This window comes from Crassostrea angulata, chromosome 8, assembly GCF_025612915.1.
Source record: "Crassostrea angulata isolate pt1a10 chromosome 8, ASM2561291v2, whole genome shotgun sequence".
Taxonomy (NCBI): Eukaryota; Metazoa; Mollusca; class Bivalvia; order Ostreida; family Ostreidae; genus Magallana; species Magallana angulata.
Genome location: NC_069118.1, coordinates 16,661,425 through 16,681,554, shown reverse-complemented (window position 1 = coordinate 16,681,554; position 20,130 = coordinate 16,661,425). Strand labels below are relative to the sequence as shown.

The following is a 20,130-nucleotide window of genomic DNA, read 5'->3' as shown; positions in this document are numbered from 1 at the left end:
TGACATTGAAAGTCAATTGTCTGAACACTGGTAATGGTTTTAACCAAATTTCAGGTCTTCAATTTGTACATTTTCCAATTTTTGAATGACAGAAGGCTAGATTTTACAAAATTCAATTTAAAATGAACGCCAACCAAATGATCAAAATATGTTGCACCTCAACTTTGTCTTTCTTGTTTAATTGATATTGGATAGGATTTATAATATTTTCTTAAGATAAAGCGATTAAAATTAACATTTACACTTTTTTAAAATATTTGGAAGAATTAAATTGTTTTAGGTATCATAACTATCGTACCCAACTCCAATATTCCAATCAGAATAAATAAATTTCTACAAGCATTAAGTGATAAATCATCAGCCACAAAGTCCTAAAAATTCAGAATTTGAACCGGAATAAATTTAAACTTTGTAATTTTCTAATCCTCAGTGATGTTTTAACTGCATACAACCTTTGTATTGGTGGATAAGGTGTGTGTGGGTTTAGATCATAACATAGAACGAAAATGTATTGTTCAATGAAACAAACATTAAATATTTGTAATCACCTCTCTACTCTACCATTTTTGCAGTGGTGTTGGCACAAACATTTAAAAGTATGCGTTTTGTTGTGTTTTTTTTCTATGCCTTTTTTTTTGGTTTTGTGTGTTTGTTTGTTTGTTTTATGAAGGGGGTGTTGGGGTTGCTCTTAAATTATCTACATTGTATTGTATAAAAATAAATAAAACGTTGGTTGAACTTTTTAGGAGGAAATTACAATTACGTTTGAAAAAGCATGTTTTGAAATGTGACGAAAAGAGGTCGAAAAAGGAAAAAATCTTAAAAACGCAAATACATTACTTTATTAAACTACTAGACTTTGGCCCGTGCGTGCACGGGTTGACATTGCATATGATATCGGATATTTTCGAAATAGATACATCGACACACCGTGTTGTTGACATTTCCATAACCAAGCTTTCAGACTACAATATAATGCTTTTAATTTCAGTACACTCTGCTTGGTCAAAATAATCTAACTGTCTCGGGACAGGAGTTCACCAGGGTTAAAATGCCTCCAATATACTCGTTATGCAGCAGAACATTTCAGAATCGCTCCGAAACGATTTTGGAGAAAATCATTGAAGTTGCATAGAAAATAACAGTCAAATTATTCATAACAAACCGTTTTATGGCTATATATATACCTTTAAACTAAAAATTGAATTCTAATATTGAAGAATTTGAATTCAACCTTTTTTCACCGAAACTCTCGGGATGTTTCATAGTAAATGCACTGAGTAAGCGTTATCTCCCGTATTTTTGTTGATGAACAGAATATATAGCTTTCCAATGAAAAATACAGTTATTTTTATTATTGTTTCTGAGTTTATCCATGCAAATATGAAATTGTGGAAACATAAACTAAAGAGCCTCCTATGATTTAACATGAATGCATTGCGCATGCGGAAGATTGTAAAATCCAAAAAAATCCAGATAATTTCCGGGGTTTTTTTGAGAAATTTTCGTTGAGTATTAATAAGCGAAGCTTGATTAAGAAAAAAATAATAACAAATTGGTAATCTTCAAGTACCAATGATGTTTCAAATATGTAAAACAAAATACAGTAGTCTTTTGATTTATCGATATTAAAGCCCAAACATTTATAATAGTATTAAGATTTGATAAAGATATTAAGAGAGAAGGGTTCAATACCATTTAACCAAGGGTAAGACAGTCTTATCTATGATATTCGACTATAAAATTTAATTGTTGTGGATATTGTTGGATTATCTACATTTTCAAATTCTTTTCATCTAACAAGACCAATCTATGAATATAAATGTAAAGTCTAGATACTATGAAATAAAACGGTGTTTATAAAATACTCTTATTATCAGTATAATGTATTTTTTCTAATTTGTAATTTTTTGATCTATTTTTCATCACACAATTTGGTTTGGTGTCAACGTAGCCTAAGAAATGGCAAGGGAGTTGGTTAAAAACATACTTAAGTCATTTTTAAACTCTTTCATAATTTTTTTGTACAGTAACTTAAATATCAGCATTGCGTTTTTTTCTTTACAGCTTCATCATGGTGTTGTTTTTGTGTGTACTATGTTGCCTTTTTACATATCAACTTCATTTCAACAAATTGACCTAAGGAGACTTGGTGTTTAAAAATCAGATTTCATTATATATTTGGTCATTTTTAAGAGTGAGTTATTTTTTAAACAAGTATAGAAGACAAATGCAATGATCGTTCAAAAAATTACCGAGGGCGGGAAGTGGGAGGAAAGTGTTGCATTTAATTCCCATCTAGAATTCAGAATGAATACAATTTAGTTTTGTACATATGTATACATACTTTTAAGTACATATGTCTTTAGTCAAGCTTTACACATTGTAATAAGTTAATGTGCTTTTGTAATTGATGTCATACTCTAAATGTGTAATAATAATTTTTTTTTTGTTTAACCTATACTCGTGGATATATTTTATAAACATTGATTCATACGTATTTTTATTGAACACATACACAGGGGCCATGCCCGTTTTAACATTGATTTCAATGTAACCATAAATAAAGAAAGGGGTCGAACTCTGACCCAGATAAAAAAAATTCCAGCTCGCTTCAAAAGCCATATAAATCAATTATTTTTTACTTGGTTATTAGTTTTATACTTAAAATCGATAGTTATGACCGCAATAATTGCAAAAAAAATGGCAACTGAACTGTAAAAGTTGGACTTTGTACATGAACCGTCACATAATTTCAAAAAAATATTTAAAACATCTTTAAGTTTTAGAAATGTTCTTTTGTTAAATTTCTCTTAAATCTTTACTCATCGTACCACGTAGAGAAGGTGAGAGAGTTCATGGAATAAAATGACTTCAGTTTGAGAATATATCCTCATTGAAAAAACGTTAACACTTCAAAAACAGAAAGTTGTGTTGTGTATAAAAACATGTTTTATCAAATGTAACTAAAAGGATAAATTAGGGTACAGGGAAACACAAAGTATTGCACATGATTTTCAAGATCTATTTAGGTACATATTCAAACAAATACATACTAACTGTTAGTTATCATGGAAATCGGGTTTTCCTGTTTCATAACCAAGTCCCTTTTGATATAGAGGAATAGTTTGCGGCAATTTACCCAGTAAAGTAACGTGCTGTGTTTTTATTTATATATAAAACTTATTAAATTACAATAAAGTTTCTAACGATATGAAATGAAACGTATAATTGAAGTTATACATGTGTCATTTCATTTTCAACTATTTATAATGATAAGCTGTTGCATTTTCGTTTGCGTGTTCGTATATGTATATTTATAATTGTTCAGTGGTTATGTGGATATAACGGTGATACATTTTGCATTCGATGAAATTTAGTGCTGATATAAATCGTTGGTTTCATTGATCTGAAATGATGTTTTTTTTATAGTATCTTATCCTATGTTCATGTGTACCTTACTGAAACAAGACAGTCAGTCAATGCCTTTATCAAGGTTGGTATTTTAGTCAAGCTTAGAACATTTCTTAGATATATTTATGAGAAAAAAGTAGCAAGAATATTTTCTATTTGAAAGCACAATAAGTTTGGAACAAGCACTTACTATCTATGCATTTGTAACCCAAGGAATGTGTCCTTATAAAGATTTACAAGCTGAAAAAGGTACGTCAACATCAGCTGCAAATGATTTTAGATTTCGAATAATATTGGGAGCTCAAATAAATGATAAATTGATGAAAGTTTTTGCTATCTTTTGTAAATAATGATGAATTGTTCTTTGAAATACCATTTCCTTTTCAATTGTTTTACCATTAACTTTCGAAGAGATTTAAAAACAACGTCAAATGCTAGTGAAAAAATAAAAAACGTGTGTTTAATATTGAATTTCTTAAAATGTGTAATTGTTTAATCTAATTGAAACTAAAAATACAATTGTATTAGATCAATATATTAGCAGTGATTTGTTTTACAACTCCTTATTAAATGAAATAAGGGAGAATGTAAGGATGTGTGATTATGCATCCTGATGAACTTACATAAATCAACAGAACAAGTATTAAATTTTTAACAAAATATTTAATAACAAAATAAAATAAAAATTCAACAGAAAATTCAACAGAACCCCCCCCCCCCCAAAAAAAAAAAAACCCCAAACAAATGAAATAATTGAATGAAGAATAATTATATTTGTTCAGCCCGGTTCTGGCGCACGTGTTATTGAAGAACGCTCAGATGGACACGTGGTTACAGTCAGGTATAGGTATATCGGAAACCACCAGAACTAAGTTAAAATAAAATGTTCACATACTGCATGGGTCTATCAAGGCTGCATTAGACGAAAGTTTTCTTTGGTAATGTAAATGACCCATGGCCTGGTATACGCTGATTGGAATTTTCTTTCAATGAACTCAATATGCAGAATAAAAGTTTTCAAATGACACAAATTATATAAATATTTAACTTTTAAAATGTTAAGTTAAAGCATGTATCTGCATTGACGATAATAAATTGGTAAAACTGCGAGGATCACCCTCAGGTATAAATTCATAAGAAGTTTTAGAGATGTGTCGAAAGGACCGCCGTAGTTCACTCACTCAGTGTAGAACAGCGGTCTGTATAAAATATCCCTTGAAAATGGAAACGGCTACTTATAACTACAGGAGCCGGAAATATTTCAGCAGCCAAGAACCCTCCTTCCCTGACAGGTATTGACGTTCTGTAGGGACGGAAAATTTAACAGCAAAACAAGGCAAAAAAGACCCTGATAAAATTAACAAAAAGAAAAACATACTACCGAAAACCTATTCAAACACGTGTGGTTAAAACGTACAAAAAAGGGTTATTTAAATATCTGATGTTTTTCTAAAACATGCCCCTGAGCACTAGACGGGATGACGACCACGTCTATCGGCTGATGTTCCCGGGTACAACCCGTGCCTACTTTTACCAACTATTTAAGGTACCAACGAAGGGCTCCCCACATGATTGATATGTTACCACGGTAACCAAGGATCAATGTATTAAAACAAGGGGCTCTCCAAAGGGTAAACCGGAATGGTGAACCAACGGGAATTATAATTATACACAAAGAATTGAAGTTTGTAACAGAGAATAAATTGTGTTTTGTCAATATGTTTTAATATTTTTCAACAAAGCCCAGACAGACAGATAGATAGATAGATAGATAGATAGATAGATAGATAGATAGATAGATAGATAGATAGATAGATAGATAGATAGATAGATAGATAGATAGATAATAAAGATATAAATACATATTTAGATATAAAAATAGATAGATAGATAGATCGATTAATCGATCGACAAACAGACAGACAGACAGACAGATAGATATATAGATAGATAGTTAGATAGGTAGATAGAGAGATAGATAGATAGATAGATAGATAGATAGATAGATAGATAGATAGATAGATAGATAGATAGATAGATAGATAGATAGATAGTTAGATCAAATCAAAAAAGAAAGATTAGGCATTTGCCTGATTTTTCTGGCAATATAGTAAATAATTCAATAGATTAGATAATTTAATAGAGTTAAATTATCCCATAAAACATTACGTTACCTCTTTGCAATTGAAAATATAATTAACGAAATATAAAGCAGTATTTTTCTAAAAATATTATATCCATTTAATTTAACGGATGATCAAATCAAATAAAGCCTGAAATGCTGTAAGAAAAAATTGATCATCGTATTGGACCACGTCATAATATTCGAGGAATGAATTTCCATTATCTTTATTTATATAATTTTCAGCGATTTTACAATTAATAACAAAAACAATCATTGATGAACTTTGAAATACGATTTTCTAAACAAAATATTTATATTAGCTTTTCTGCCAATCTATATATTTATGTAACGTCATCATAATATAAAAATGAAAACAATTGCAATAATGTTAGCATACAAACTTATTTAAAATATCTTCAAAATTAAAAAAAAAATAAAGGAAATGAAGGCAAAGCTATATCAATTTAAAAAATTTATATGAGTGTAGTAGTTAAAATGATAAACATCGTGACATGTTATCATTATTTCATTGAAAAATAGAAACGCCACATCTTAAACTTGTTATGTTTTACATCCTTTTACAGGGTTGCCTAAACAATGCCTTCATCTGAGCAAAGTATTAAGGTTAACCAATTACAGCTCCAAAAGGAGCAACAACATCCTTATTCAGCTAAACATGTCCGCAGCCGTCAGAAAAATATATCTTCCAATTCCGTGAGTATGAAACATACGTGAAATTCTCTAGTTGTCATAATATTGAAAGCACTGCTTTCAACAGCAACATCGACAGCTAGATGAATATTAATGGCAAATGTATTTCTCTTTGATTCAACAAAAAAATTGCGATTTCTTGAAGAGGAATTCCTTTTCGGAGTTCATTTTATTCAACACTCCTATGGAGTTACTCAGGCAAACTGGGAGTGAAAGATTTAGGACCTAACTACAAATCAACACCACTGACAACATTTAGTTTTAATGCGATGTAATGTGTTCTAAATCATTGTTTTTCAAGGAAACTTATTTATAGATATCTTGTAAAAAGTCAGATTTTAAATTGTACGAACTCTGTAGTCATACAGTGTATGTATTCCTACGGCAGAGTTCAATATAATCTCGTTCAACAAGACGCTTGGCTGTCTCCGTAAATCTCCGACAAGCAGAGAGTCTCTGATGGTTGTCGAAGATAAACGAAGACAGAAGAGTGTCTAGTCGAACGAGACTAGAGTTCAATATTGCTTGGATCCAGATTCCTTCAGTTGCGACACAAATATTTTCAATTAATTTCTTACAAGGCCATTCACCAATTTATGAGGAAAAATTACTAGTCAGAACGTGTAAAAGTTTCTATGTAGTTTTTCTATTTTTTGTTTCCCTTTATCCGTTCTTGTCAAATCATATAAATTTTGTGTTTATGCATGTTACACAATATGTGCTTGTGAGTTTTCTTGCCATTAATTTTCTTTTTTATCGCTAGCGAAAGCACAAAATTGTTTGGTTTTCTTTATCGAAGTATTTACCGTATAAAATAAAATAAAATCATTATATATCGAGTTCTCACATTTATCAAATCTCTTTTTTTCGATTTAATGAATCTATATATAGATGTCATGTATTTATTATATCTAAGCCCAGTTCGTTCAAAGCAAATGCTATTTTCAAAACATTTTAATATTTATCTTCCGTTTAAAAGAAAATATACATGGATCTAATAATTGTGAAAATTTACTGTATAATAGAAGATACTATAATAATCCTTATTTTGCAATTGTATGAACAGTATGAACATGATTTAAATTTTCTTTTTGAAAATTGAAAAGTTTCAGTCAAGTAATTTTTTATTTGCTTTTTCTTAGGTCATTTCCTCTCTATGCGGAAATAAAGTTTTGTTTTTTAATCGGTAATATATAAGTGTCTGTGATACTTATCAACATATAAAACAAAGAAATCTGAAAAATAGATTAATGAAATAGAATGGGATTACAGAAACTGTTCCTTATTTGAAATATAAACATATTGCGGAAGGGATATTCACGGTTAAATATGATTAACAATTATAACTCATAAGAATTGTCTTATTCTTTATTTACAAGACTTTTCTCCTGGCTCTAGATAATCATCAAGTGGATTCTGATTGCCTTGTCCTTTGCCCGTGCATACATTTATATAATGACCCATCTGGGTTCGGTCTAGGTCACTATTTTCCTCCATACAATGGATCGGTTTAGGATAGTTTGGATCCCTTTCGTGAAATTCTGGATCTAAGTAATCATAACGTCTATTCACGTAAACTGGCTCTGTACATCGTAGGTTTCTCTACAATTTGAGAAATCGTTTTAATACTTGAATTTCACAAAACTACAGCATTGTTTTAAATGTTACAGTTTTGTTTATAATGGATTTTTAATAAAAGGTTGAACCTGGCGACTTCTTCCTATTAATCTGGTTGATCGTGGAAGATGATTTCGTTGTATTATGTTTTCAGGGGAAAATCCCGCATATTCGTCATTTATTGTCGTCGATCTTTGCACACTAACAGATATAATTTTTATTGTCAATAACATCAAATAAATGTAAAAACAAATGTGATTTTATAAATTCTCATTACAGAAGAGGCAACAGAAAAAAATAAGTTTGAATTTATATTTGATTGGCAGTTTGATAACATATAATTAAATTTTACATACAAAATATGGATTGAATAGAACTATAATCAAATATCTTCAGACATTCTCGCAAATTTGTAGGACGCTTCATATTTTACACAATGATACGTTTATTTCATATCTAATTTTAGGTTTTGAAAATCGAATGAAATTTTTTTTTTAGCAAAACGTATGCTGGATATGTGCATCTAAGGTGATTTTTAAAAAAATTATTTTGCTATATATCTAGATAATGTAATTTTCCTGAATCAAAAAGTAAATTTAGTTAGCTAGAATCTTGGAAATATGTCTTCGTAAGATCGACATATAAAAGTAGGAGAATAATATATATATATATATATATATATATATATATATATATATATATATATATATATATATATATATATATATATATATATATATATATATATATATATATATATATATACTTGATTTTAAAATTGCATTTTACCATTTCTTGTTATTAAAGAGACACACTCATTTTTAAATATACTTTTCAAGCCATTCCTCTACGCAAACCTTTCATATTCGTCCGTTTTGTCTCTGTTTTTACGTAGAAACATCAGTACAATTCCAAAAATGATTCCTATGACAATGTTTGTGATGCATAGGAAACCAATGTTATCTTTGTCTGAAACATGCAATTTTTAAAAGCACCATTAAAGCAACTCAAACAGTATATTTCTTGCTAAATATTTTTTGATAATGTATAACAACGTTGCAGCAATGTAAGATTATATCTTTAAGATTTAAGTATAACAAATAGTAATAAAACGGTTTTAAATTATAAAAGAAGACAAAGACACAAATACTTTAAAACAATAAAAATAATTACATCAAAATAAGTGACTTTTTCAGAATGTTCGTTATTTAGATATTTAAGAGGCTGGTTTGTTAAATATTTTTTTTACCACATATTCAATAATTTCCTTATTTAATATGAAGAGACTTATGAATATGTTAAACTTAAATTTGAAAGCATTTGAAATTTTGCATAAAATAATTATAAATATATAAACTGATAATATGTTTTAAACATATAACTTACCAGTAAAAAAAGAGCATCCCATTTTGAATAGAGTTTTACACAACAGTCGTTATAAGGAAATTGTAAATGACAATCCCTCATTCCTCTGACGCATATTATGCAACTTATTATATAATACTCAACATTTGAATATCTTCCTTTCTGAACTGTACCTACTCTTTAAAATACATCTCATGATCGATCTTCCCTTTCCTGCTTTTTAATGCATTTAAAATAATAGTCTTCCTAATCAAATCAATAACAACTTATTCTCTTTGTCTGACAACTTTCCTTACGATGATTTACACGGTATTCTAAAGCAGAATTAACTCGATCTTAACAGACTTATGATAGTTAAAGATGAAATTTTTTAATCTTTTGTTTTAAGAATAATTCGATTAATATTTAAAATGTATACTAAGGATATGTGCAGTCGATGAAAGACTTGTATCAAAAATTGAATTAATACCAAAACAAAAAACAAAAATGGCTAAATACTAAATCTCAGTTTATTTTGTTATGAATAAGGACATTAACCATTAAAGGGGGGGGGGGGTCAAAACAGCAAAATGGGACGTTTTGCATAATGCTGAGTAAATGTAGTTCGGGCACAAAGGTATATATGATAATATAAAATTAGCTAACGTAGTGGAATCAAAAAACGGGACAGGGTATAATCTTAAAATTGCTAACCACATATCAGGAGAGAGAGAGAGAGAGAGAGAGAGAGAGAGAGAGAGAGAGAGAGAGAGAGAGAGAGAGCGTAGTCAATTTATTGGTTGACGTGAGACTAATTGCTTACATGGTGAATGTGAAAAATTTCAATATATTTGGCAAAAATGACCAAAATTGGTAATGCATACAAAAATATAAGGCCGAGTACAATTATTATAGATTTTTAATGTAGTTTATAATTTTTCTAGAAAATTTGTAAACTATTGTCGTACGAGAATTTCTGGCAAATATCTACAATTTCCAACTCACTTTATCCAAAGGTGGAATTAGCTTCCCTGATCAAAGTTTGTTTTATGTCGGTAGTCGTCGTTGTAAATTTTTCACATTGAATTTCTCTTTTTCATTTCCAGAGCCACTGCAACAATTTCATACCAACTTGACACAAAGCAGCCTTAAAGGAGGAGTTGTCAATTTTGTTCAAATAAAGCGCTAGGTAATGTGAGATTAACAGGAAAGAGTGAAAATGAGGGTGGTTGTTTTGACATTTTTTTTTTTACTCAAGAGCCAAATAGTCTGTAACATTTAAACTAAGACATTGGTAATGTAAATTTCAATTTGTTCAAACTATGACCCCTGGTTTCAAGATGGTGCCCTCCAGGGATTAAATGTGCAGTTTAAAAACAAATAAAAACATATTTTCAATTATTTTTCTAAGAAACCTATATGTTTTTTGGAAATCTTTGTAAAATCGTTATGATATTGATATGAAAGCAAGCCTATATACCATATTTGCTCTAAACCCAGTGGGTCGAATCAAGGCGCCGGGGGATGAGAATTTTTGAAAACCGAAGTCAATTTGAAATTAAAATCCTTAGAATTCTAATAAATGTTAAAACAATCTCTCACAAGATACAGACTATAAAACTATTCAGAACCTTTTGTATTTGACATTATGATATGCACGCTCAGGTGAATGATGTTTGGCCTCTTGATCCTACTTAAAGAAAACTTTGGACAATTAACGTAGCTCGCGGGTTTGCTGACGTCACAGTAGGAATCGACGTAAAGAGTTGACCGTCATAGTAAACTCATAATTTTTTTTTAAAATGACAAATGAGATATTTAGAAGCATAAAAGAAAATATTTTAAAAAGCTTATATGCGGTTTATGACTGTTTATACAAAGATTTATAATATCAAGTGCTGAAAATTTAAAGATGTCACATACATTGTCACATTTTGTTCTATAAAGATAAAGAATGAGTGTGCGTTAGAACTCTTCCATTCAAAGTCATGTTTTAAAATAAAATGTATGCATTAACTTCACTTTTTTTACAATTAAAACTTCCGTAATCTGTACTACCGATTAAATTCTTAAATTTCTTTTGTCTTGAGATAACTGTTTTATTCTATTACTTACTTATAATGTCAGTAGTTGCCTGGCATTTTATTTTTGCATTGATTGACTCAGAGTTTCATAAAAACAAAAATAGCAATTTTCTGTATCTTTACAGCCTTACATTAATTGCATTTGATAACATTCACAATAATGTCTAATAAGCATTTACATGTTCTAAAATGTGTTAAACAGCTAGTTTTGTCAATAAATGCATTTCAATTTTGGTGTTGTAAGAAGTAAGGAGATGATGACGTCATGCTAACGTCGTAATAAAAATATAAGGTTTTGAGAAATCTTTTAAATCTTTAAAGTTTTTTTTGCCAAAAATTGGCCGAGAACACATACTCATATTTTTTTATGAATTGATTCATAATTATCTCCTCTGTTTTTGTGTTGAGTATGATTAATTTCGTCTGAATCGTTTAAAAGTGTGGAGCATAGTTTTGAAATGCGTTTCTTGGTTAAAATGTGCATTTTACTGTATATTTCATTGAAATGGCGTTGCTTGATTTTATTAATGACCCTGTATTTGAAACACGATAACATTATTACCGCGCAGACGAATCTTAAATAAATTTTAGAAATAAAACTATAAAACCTATGGATCACGTGGACACATTTTCAAGGTAGGTTTTCTCACAAGCAGGTAAACCCGCGAGCTACCTTAAACAATACATAATGGCAAATAAAGAAGTGTTAAAAATTTTCACAATTACGTTTAAGAAGCCTAATTGGTAATATATAGGCAATTTCTCACCTTAAACCTGGAGGTTTATATAACATTGTTTAAGATCTGTCTCATTTTTTTTTTAATTCAGGCAACTAAAAAAACCATAATTGAAAATCTATATGAATTAATACCGAAAGATCCAAATAAATTAATATGTAAGCTACAATGGTAACTACAGTGTAAATTAAAAACGAATGTGTCCAAAAGTAAATAAAAAAAACCTGAGACTGACAAAATCAGTTTCAAACTTATATAACTTATGTAAAGAGACGATTTGTTTATTGACATTGTGATTTAAAAACCGAATTGCATTTCGTTAAGAATATGCACATTTAATGTAAACAAAATGTGGAATATGTGAACACGAGTCACATTTGTTTACGAAAAAGAAATATGTAAATCTTTAAAAATAGGCAATGTTCGCAGATAATATGTTACAATTGAGAAGTTGTAAATACCTACATTGCATTAGGCTGTAAACATTTTTTTGAGGAGTTGTGTTCCTGGATATGATACCAATATTAGCCATGCGATAAAGAATATTTATGAAATATGAACTTTCCCTACATGTAATAAGAAATTAAGGATATCAAAATTGCAAATGATGTTTTAAATAAACATTTGCCATCATCATGTTTGCTGTGTTTTAATGATATTAAATTGCACTTCCGCATTAATAAAATTCTGGGTTGCTTATTGTCTTGTCAATACACCATCTATGCACTAATTGTGGAACATAATGCCACCGAAGAAAAGAAAACCCTCAGTTCCTAAACCCACTCCACCAGCAAAGACATCAAAGAGATCCACTCGTCGCGCTTCTACAATTACCAGTAGTCAGACCGTTGCAGATCCGGGTACGTCTGTACAACCTGTAAGCCAAGTCAATCCAACCTCACAATCAGTTAGCAGTGCCAGCAACTCTCTCATCGACTATGACCAGTTGGCAGCAGCCATCCTGAAGCAACAACAGCAAGCAATGTCGACTACAAGCAGCCCCACCTATTGCTGATACACAACTGCAGGCTTCATCGAGTGGCAATAGTTCTATTGATTTGAATAATGCTAATCTATTCAACAACTTTCAACAGCTATTTTCAGGTGAGTCGGTGGCAGATATAGGTCCTAACACTTACTCTCCTCATCCTGTCCCAATCACAGTTGCAGATGGCATACCTCTTGAGTCAACTGTTCCGGTCCGTGTCAAAAACAAAATTTGGAATGATCAATTCATTGATCTCAAATGTCTGCTGCCAAATTTCAAACAAGAAGATCTGTCAATCAAAATAGAGAATAATTCAATTCAATTTAGTTCTCAGCCCTTCAAACAGTCAATTATGTCTTTACATCAATGGACTTCAGCCTTTCTGATATTCATGTCCATATACACAAAAAGTTGCCCCAAGAATTTGCCAATCTGCTTTAATACTGCTTCACAGTTAGGGAAATCGGGAGCTCCAATGGTGATAATGCCTGGAGATATTACGACGAGAACTTCCGTAAGCTGCGCCAGTCACATAAGGTTCCTTGGCAAGTCCCCATCACAGAGTACATGGTCAAAGCTTCTACTCTCACTCATTCCCGTCGTCCCTCGTCATACACCCAGTATAGTGCAAGATCACCACGACTCTTTTGCTTTAGCTATAACAATGGTAAAAAGTGCAAAAACTCACCATGCAATTTCAAGCACATGTGCCAGCTATGCAATGGCCAGCACCTTAAAATCAACTACAACCGGGACAAGTCAGACAGAAACAAGGCAAACTCCAAGATTTTCAGTTCCCACAACAATAAAGCATGATGTTTTACTTCAGGAATTGCAAGGTTATGACAACAGTTTGGTAACGTTTCTGGTTGATGGTTTCAAATTTGGATTTAGGCTTGGGTGCTCTGAATATCAGTCAAATTCTGATAAGAACAATTATTCATCGGTAAGAAAAAATCCGATGGTGGTCAGGAGAAAGTTAGACAAAGAATTAGGTCTCAATCGCAATTCTGATCCTTATACTTCTAAACCCTTTGATAACTTTATCTGCTTTCAATTGGGACTTGTTCCAAAAAAGCTACAGGGAGAATATAGAATAATCCATGATCTATCCTTTCCAGAAAGTAACTCAGTTAATAAACATATTCCTCGAGAGAAGGCAGTTGTCCAGTATGAATCTATTGAAAATGTGATTCAGCTTATTAAGAAATTTGGGGTAGGAGCACTAATGGCTAAGCAAGATATTGAAGATGGGTACAGAAACATTCCAATTCACCCCCTAGATTATCACTTCTTGGGTTTTGTATGGAGCAATCAGTATTACTTCGACAAATGATTACCTATGGGGGCTAGCTCAGCATGTCAGTTATTTGAGAAATTAAGCACATCTTTGCAGTGGATTATGTTGAATAAATACAAGGCCTCGGGTATGTCTCATCTAATTGATGATTTCTTTTTCATAGGACCACCGTCTTCTCAAAAATGTCTCGCTGACGTAAATAACTTTGAGAACTTATGTCAAAGACTTGGAGTACCCCTTAAGCAATCTAAAACTATTCTCCCGACAACTTGTTTGACCATCTATGGAATAGAAGTAGACTCAGTACATATGATAAGCAGATTACCAGAGGATAAACTTGTCAACTTGAGACAACTCCTTGCAAAGACGGTACATAGTAGAAAAGTTCATTTGAAGGAATTACAGTCTTTAATCGGCTCACTCAACTTTGCTTGCCAAGTAGTCACCCGTGGCCGCGAATTTCTTAGACGCCTTACAGATTTAACGTGTCATGTTTCTGACCCATTTGAGGAAATAGATTTTACATCTGAGGAGCAGGCATATATTAAAGCATGGCAATTGTTTATAGATAATTTGGCAAATCTATGTTTCATCCAGATGAATGGCAGTCTTCACATTAGATTCATATGTACACTTATGCTTCGGGTTCCATGGGTTATACAGCAGTCTATGGGTTAAAATGGTTTGTTGAATCATGGCTAGATATACATGCAAATTATCACAATTCCATCAAGGAGCTTTTCCCTATTGTCCTGTTAATGGAAATTTGGGACACACATCTCTCTAAATAAAAAATTCTTTTTTTCTGATAATTCAGCATTTGTTCAAGTAGTTAATAAACAATCATGCAAAGACAAAACGTTGATGAAGCTTGTACGTCGATTAGTAGTAGCAGCAATGAAAAACAACATCTTATTCAAAGCATAAAACATTCCAGGGAAGCAAAAATGTACTTGCCGATTACCTTTACCGTTTTAAATTCCAGGAAGCCAAGAAGATTGCCCCATGGTTGGACTTGACGCCAACGGTAGTGCAAAACGAAATGATCTACAGTCATGTCAACAACTCCCTCAGGCATCATTATCCCCATCTGCAAAACAACTGTACCTCAGAAGTTGGACTCTACTATACAAATTCTGTGTTTCTAATAACTTACCTTTCTCCTTTCCCTTTTCAGTAATAATTATTTGTAACTTCGTAGGTGACCTATTTACACAAGGCTTAGGCCCAGCCACAATCACTTCACATGTTTCGGCCATAAGTTATGTCCATAAACTGTATAATGCTTTCGACCCAACCAATTCCTTTCTGGTTAGAAAAATTCTTAAGGGTTCACACAATCTTTCAAAATCTGTTGACACCAGACTTCTAATTACAAAATCTATTCTTATCAAATTGCTCTCTGCATTACAACACACAGTCCAAGAACATGACGTAAAAGTTTTATTGGCAGCTGTTTTTCTTCTTGCCTTCCATGCCTTCATGCGGCTAGGCGAATTGGTTCCGCGGAACATCTCTTTTTACACGAAAGTTATACAAAGACAAGATGTTCAGTTTTTTGGATGATAATGCGGTGCAGATTATCCTGAGGCATGCCAAAAACTTTACCAACAGTCAACCAATAGTATTAACACTGTCTGCAAATGCCCTCAACCACAATTTTTGTCCAGTTCAAGCCTTGAAAACATTCACTACTCAATTTAAACACAGTTCTTGCCCACTATTTACATTTAAATCAGGGCGTCCAGTTCCTCACAGTATGTGACAGCACAATTAAAGCATGCTATATTATTCATTGGCTTAGACACATCACAGTATGCAGGGCATAGTTTTTGTATTGGTGCTGCAACAGAGGCAACAAAGAGTGGGTTGGCCGAAAATGTCATTCAGCAACTTGGTCGTTGGCATTTCAGTGCGATCAAGCGTTACATTAGAATTAATTCCTTTCAATTTAACAATCTTCCTAGGCTATTATCATTCCATATACTAGTAATCACTAAATCTTTTCTGCCACTGACTCATATTGGTAAGGGTTTAGCATATGGCTGCCCCCTCAGTAACAAGTCATACCTAGTTATACATATATGGTTTATTTTTAATCTTCCTAGGTATTTAGGAGAACAAGCACCTGCTCATGCAATCACTGTTTTAGATAGCAAATGTGTATTCAGATGTTGGATATGCACAGTTACAACATTGAAAAGAGATGAGAATTTGTCTGCTCTACTTATTGTATATTTAGTCCTGATTTAAACATATCTAATTATACTTGTACAGGAATTATATGTGTGTAGTTTAGAACATTTAAAATTGTATAAAAATTTGTCCGCTTTATTCTGTATAGGTAGTTATGACAACACCATACTTGTACAAGGAATTATTTAAAATTTATAATAAAAAAAATTATCTAAATTTCAGTTAGATCATTAAAATGAGTTGAGAATTTGTCTCTAGATTATTTACATGGTCATGACCTCATCATACTTGTATAAGGAAGTATATGTGTGTAGTTGAGAACATTGAAATGAGTTTAGAATTTGTCTGCTTTAACTTTTGTATACATAGTCATGGCATCATCATACTAGTGCATGGTTTATGCAATTTTCCTGAACTTGCCAGGTGAATTAATTTTAATGTATCAGAGTTTCTTCTAGTCACGTCATGAACATATCACAATGGTCTAAACCTCCAAGGGTTGTGTGATATGCTAATGTTTTTATATGTCCATAAGTGAAATTCAATTGTTATATTTGTTATTCATTGCAGCATATTGTTTTATCTAGTCATGAACAACATGATAAGGTATTATACCTTTATCAAGTTGCTAGATATTCATTTGAGTTTATCATGTGGTTGCGCATATTGTCAATTTTTTTTTGTGTTAAGCAAATAGCTTTAATTTCCTTTATCACATGTTTTTGGTAGAATTGCCTTTTCCTTGGGTGGCGCTGCATGCGTCATGCAAGCATTTTTGTGGCCCTTTTTTTTAATTAACGCCACTCTCTTGTTGCAAAAAATGTTATATTCTTTATGTAATAATGACTGGGATAAGCACTAATTGCAATTTAACATTTCTAGGCTTACATCCTTAATTTATCATAAGACCTTATCCCAGTTATTACATTAGCTAATATGATAATTGTGATTCTACATTTAATGTGCTTTAGTTATAATTTTGTCATTTATTTGATCAGTAAATGACACAATCACTTATTGGGTAGTCAAGTTTTTTCTTCTGGAATTCAAGCAACAAGAACAAGCTGCGGAAAAGACATTCAACATTGTACTGCTTATAGAATTCTCAATATGAAAAAAGGTTTGAATATAAAGAATATTTATGAGATATGAACTTTACCTTATAAGAAATTAAGGATATCAAAATTGCAAATGATGTTTTAAATAAACATTTGCCACCATCATGTTTGCTGTGTTTTAATGATATTAAATTGCACTTCCGCATTGTTGTGCACATCCGGGAATGATACCATTGTACCCTAGACCAATTTTTTTCACTAAAATACTATACTTCCTGATGAATAATTTAACTGTATGAAATTTATAAGATTCCTTATTCAAAGGGATTTTTCTACATCCCATTATTAAATGTTTCTCATTACATTGTTTCCGGTCGATAAAGAGGACGTTGTTTTACTTGCTTACAGATAACAGTTTCTAGTATAAAAATGAAATTGTATAGACAGTTTTTACCCTGCACTATATAGTTAAAGCACTGTTTTCGCTTAATTCTCTAGAATATCTCTGTTTTACAAATTTTCTTTATTAGATATATTTTATTGCACCAACTTTATTGCTATTTGGTAATAGATCCACTTCCACATCGGAAACGATTGTGAAGGGGAAGTCTCTGAATTGCACAAAAAGTTAAAGAGTAGAATGAATAAAGAGTTAGACGGAAAGTAATATTTCACGGAATTAACTTTACTTATAACAAAGCTATTCTTATAGATAAACATGTTTTTAAGAGATGTCATGTAATGATCTTTCAAGCAATTCTTAGGAATACTTATTTCTTTCAGTCGTCCTTTTGTAATGATAAGTACTTACAAAGAGTTTTAGAACAGGATAAAAACTCTAACCCTGTCAACTGTAAATTCTTTTAACGTATTCTTATTTTTTTTCTTTTTTGTAAATATGAATCAATTATTTTTGTTCTAATATATTTGCTCACGGAAATGTTTAAGATATTCACAGTACCTTATTAACAATTGTTGTGACAGTCAAAGTGAAAACAGAAAAAAAATAGAACTCTATGTAAAAAGACGTGAAAATATAATGAATGAAAATATGAGTTTATGAATCGGAAATGGCAAATGACGACAAATTCAATCTTTTATCATTAGACTTCCTGAAGAAAGATGCATTTAAAATAAACAGACACCAAAATTCTTGTGAAAAAAAACCCCAGATTATTATTAATTGATATAAGGAAAAATAGATAAGCATTAAATATTCTCAGTATGTAAAGTATATCTCTTTGATTGAAAAATTCTTTATTTATTTTAATTCTGAAAACGGATAATAAATAAATTATGCAATTTCTGGGGGTTTTTTTTCAAAAGATTTTGTCATTTTTAGGTTATTTTAAGATGCCGTAGAAAGTAGCTCTGCATCAAATATCTATTCTACCATGTAAAAAGTATGGATTCCATATGGATTCCATTTGATCTCGTAGAAATTTGTCGAATTTTTTAAATATCATAATCAATTTACCCGACTCAAACATTCCAATTAGAACTAATATTTTTCTTTCAACATTTATTTATCATTTTATTAGGAAATTAAAGTCTTAGGATTGAGGACGGTGAACCGGAATAAATAATAATTAAGTCTCAGACTATAATAAAACGATCATGAAAGAAGGAAACAAACTTAAAGGAATTAAAAGAGGCAATATTCATTTATTAAATAAGGATTTGGGGGAGGGTGTTAAAGACAATCCAATCCAGGATAGGAGCACTATCGTCCCTGATCTCCGCGTGTGCATGCCCAGGTTAAATTCTAGTTAATAAAATGAATTGGCTTTTACAATAAACCGTTATTTATAAATGTAATTTCTTTTAGTTTGATTTATTGTATGATTGTCAAAGTATTTTGATTTAATGTCAATCCAATCTAGGTAAAACAAAATGGCGGGAAAGTTAAACAAATACTTCTTTCGTGTTTTAGCTAGGAAATAAAACTCTTTGTGGTTTTTTTATGTTTCTCTTAATTGTTTTTTGCTTTGATAAGTGATTATAGAATCAGTAATTTTTGTTTTTTAAGAGCTTTATTATGATAAAGGTGAGTGTATAATTTTCCCTTTGGCAAAATAACTTATGTCCAGCTCATTGAAAAGAAATAATGAGGAGACTAGCATTCAAAACTCAATTAAAATTCCATTAATACATTTGGTCATCTATATATTGAACTGTCCTTTATGTGATTTTATAGGAAAATTACAACAATTGTTCAGATATTTGTCAATGATGGAAAGTGTTTCGTCATAAAGTAACAAAAATATTTATTGTTGTGTGAACCTTGAATATCTTGTATTGTTCAATTTGAAGAGCTGAATAACAGAAAATTTGAGCTCATATTTTATATTGTAGACACACTCTTTTCCTAAAATTTTCGTTTATCTTTACTCATCGTACCATGCAGTGCAATTCACAGAATACACTGAATGAAAGGATTTCATTTAGAGAAACTTTTCTCATTGACGTACTTCAAAGCACTTCAAAAACAGGAAGTCGCGTTGTGTATAAAACGCGTTTTATCAACTGTAATAGAAATGTAAAATTGGAGTATTG

The 20,130-nt window shown here is 31.1% G+C and overlaps 1 protein-coding gene across 1 annotated transcript; it reads right to left on the bottom strand.

The window, feature by feature from the left end:
* Window positions 1-7,604: 7,604 nt before the first annotated feature.
* On the bottom strand, window positions 7,605-9,330 carry LOC128160499 (uncharacterized). The gene is made up of 4 exons (XM_052823832.1): window positions 9,254-9,330; window positions 8,725-8,836; window positions 7,957-8,068; window positions 7,605-7,852 (listed from the first exon to the last, which is right to left on the bottom strand). Exons 1-4 carry the CDS (start codon window positions 9,273-9,275, stop codon window positions 7,619-7,621), a joined length of 480 nt encoding a protein of 159 aa, XP_052679792.1. The 5' UTR covers window positions 9,276-9,330; the 3' UTR covers window positions 7,605-7,618.
* Window positions 9,331-20,130: the final 10,800 nt, after the last annotated feature.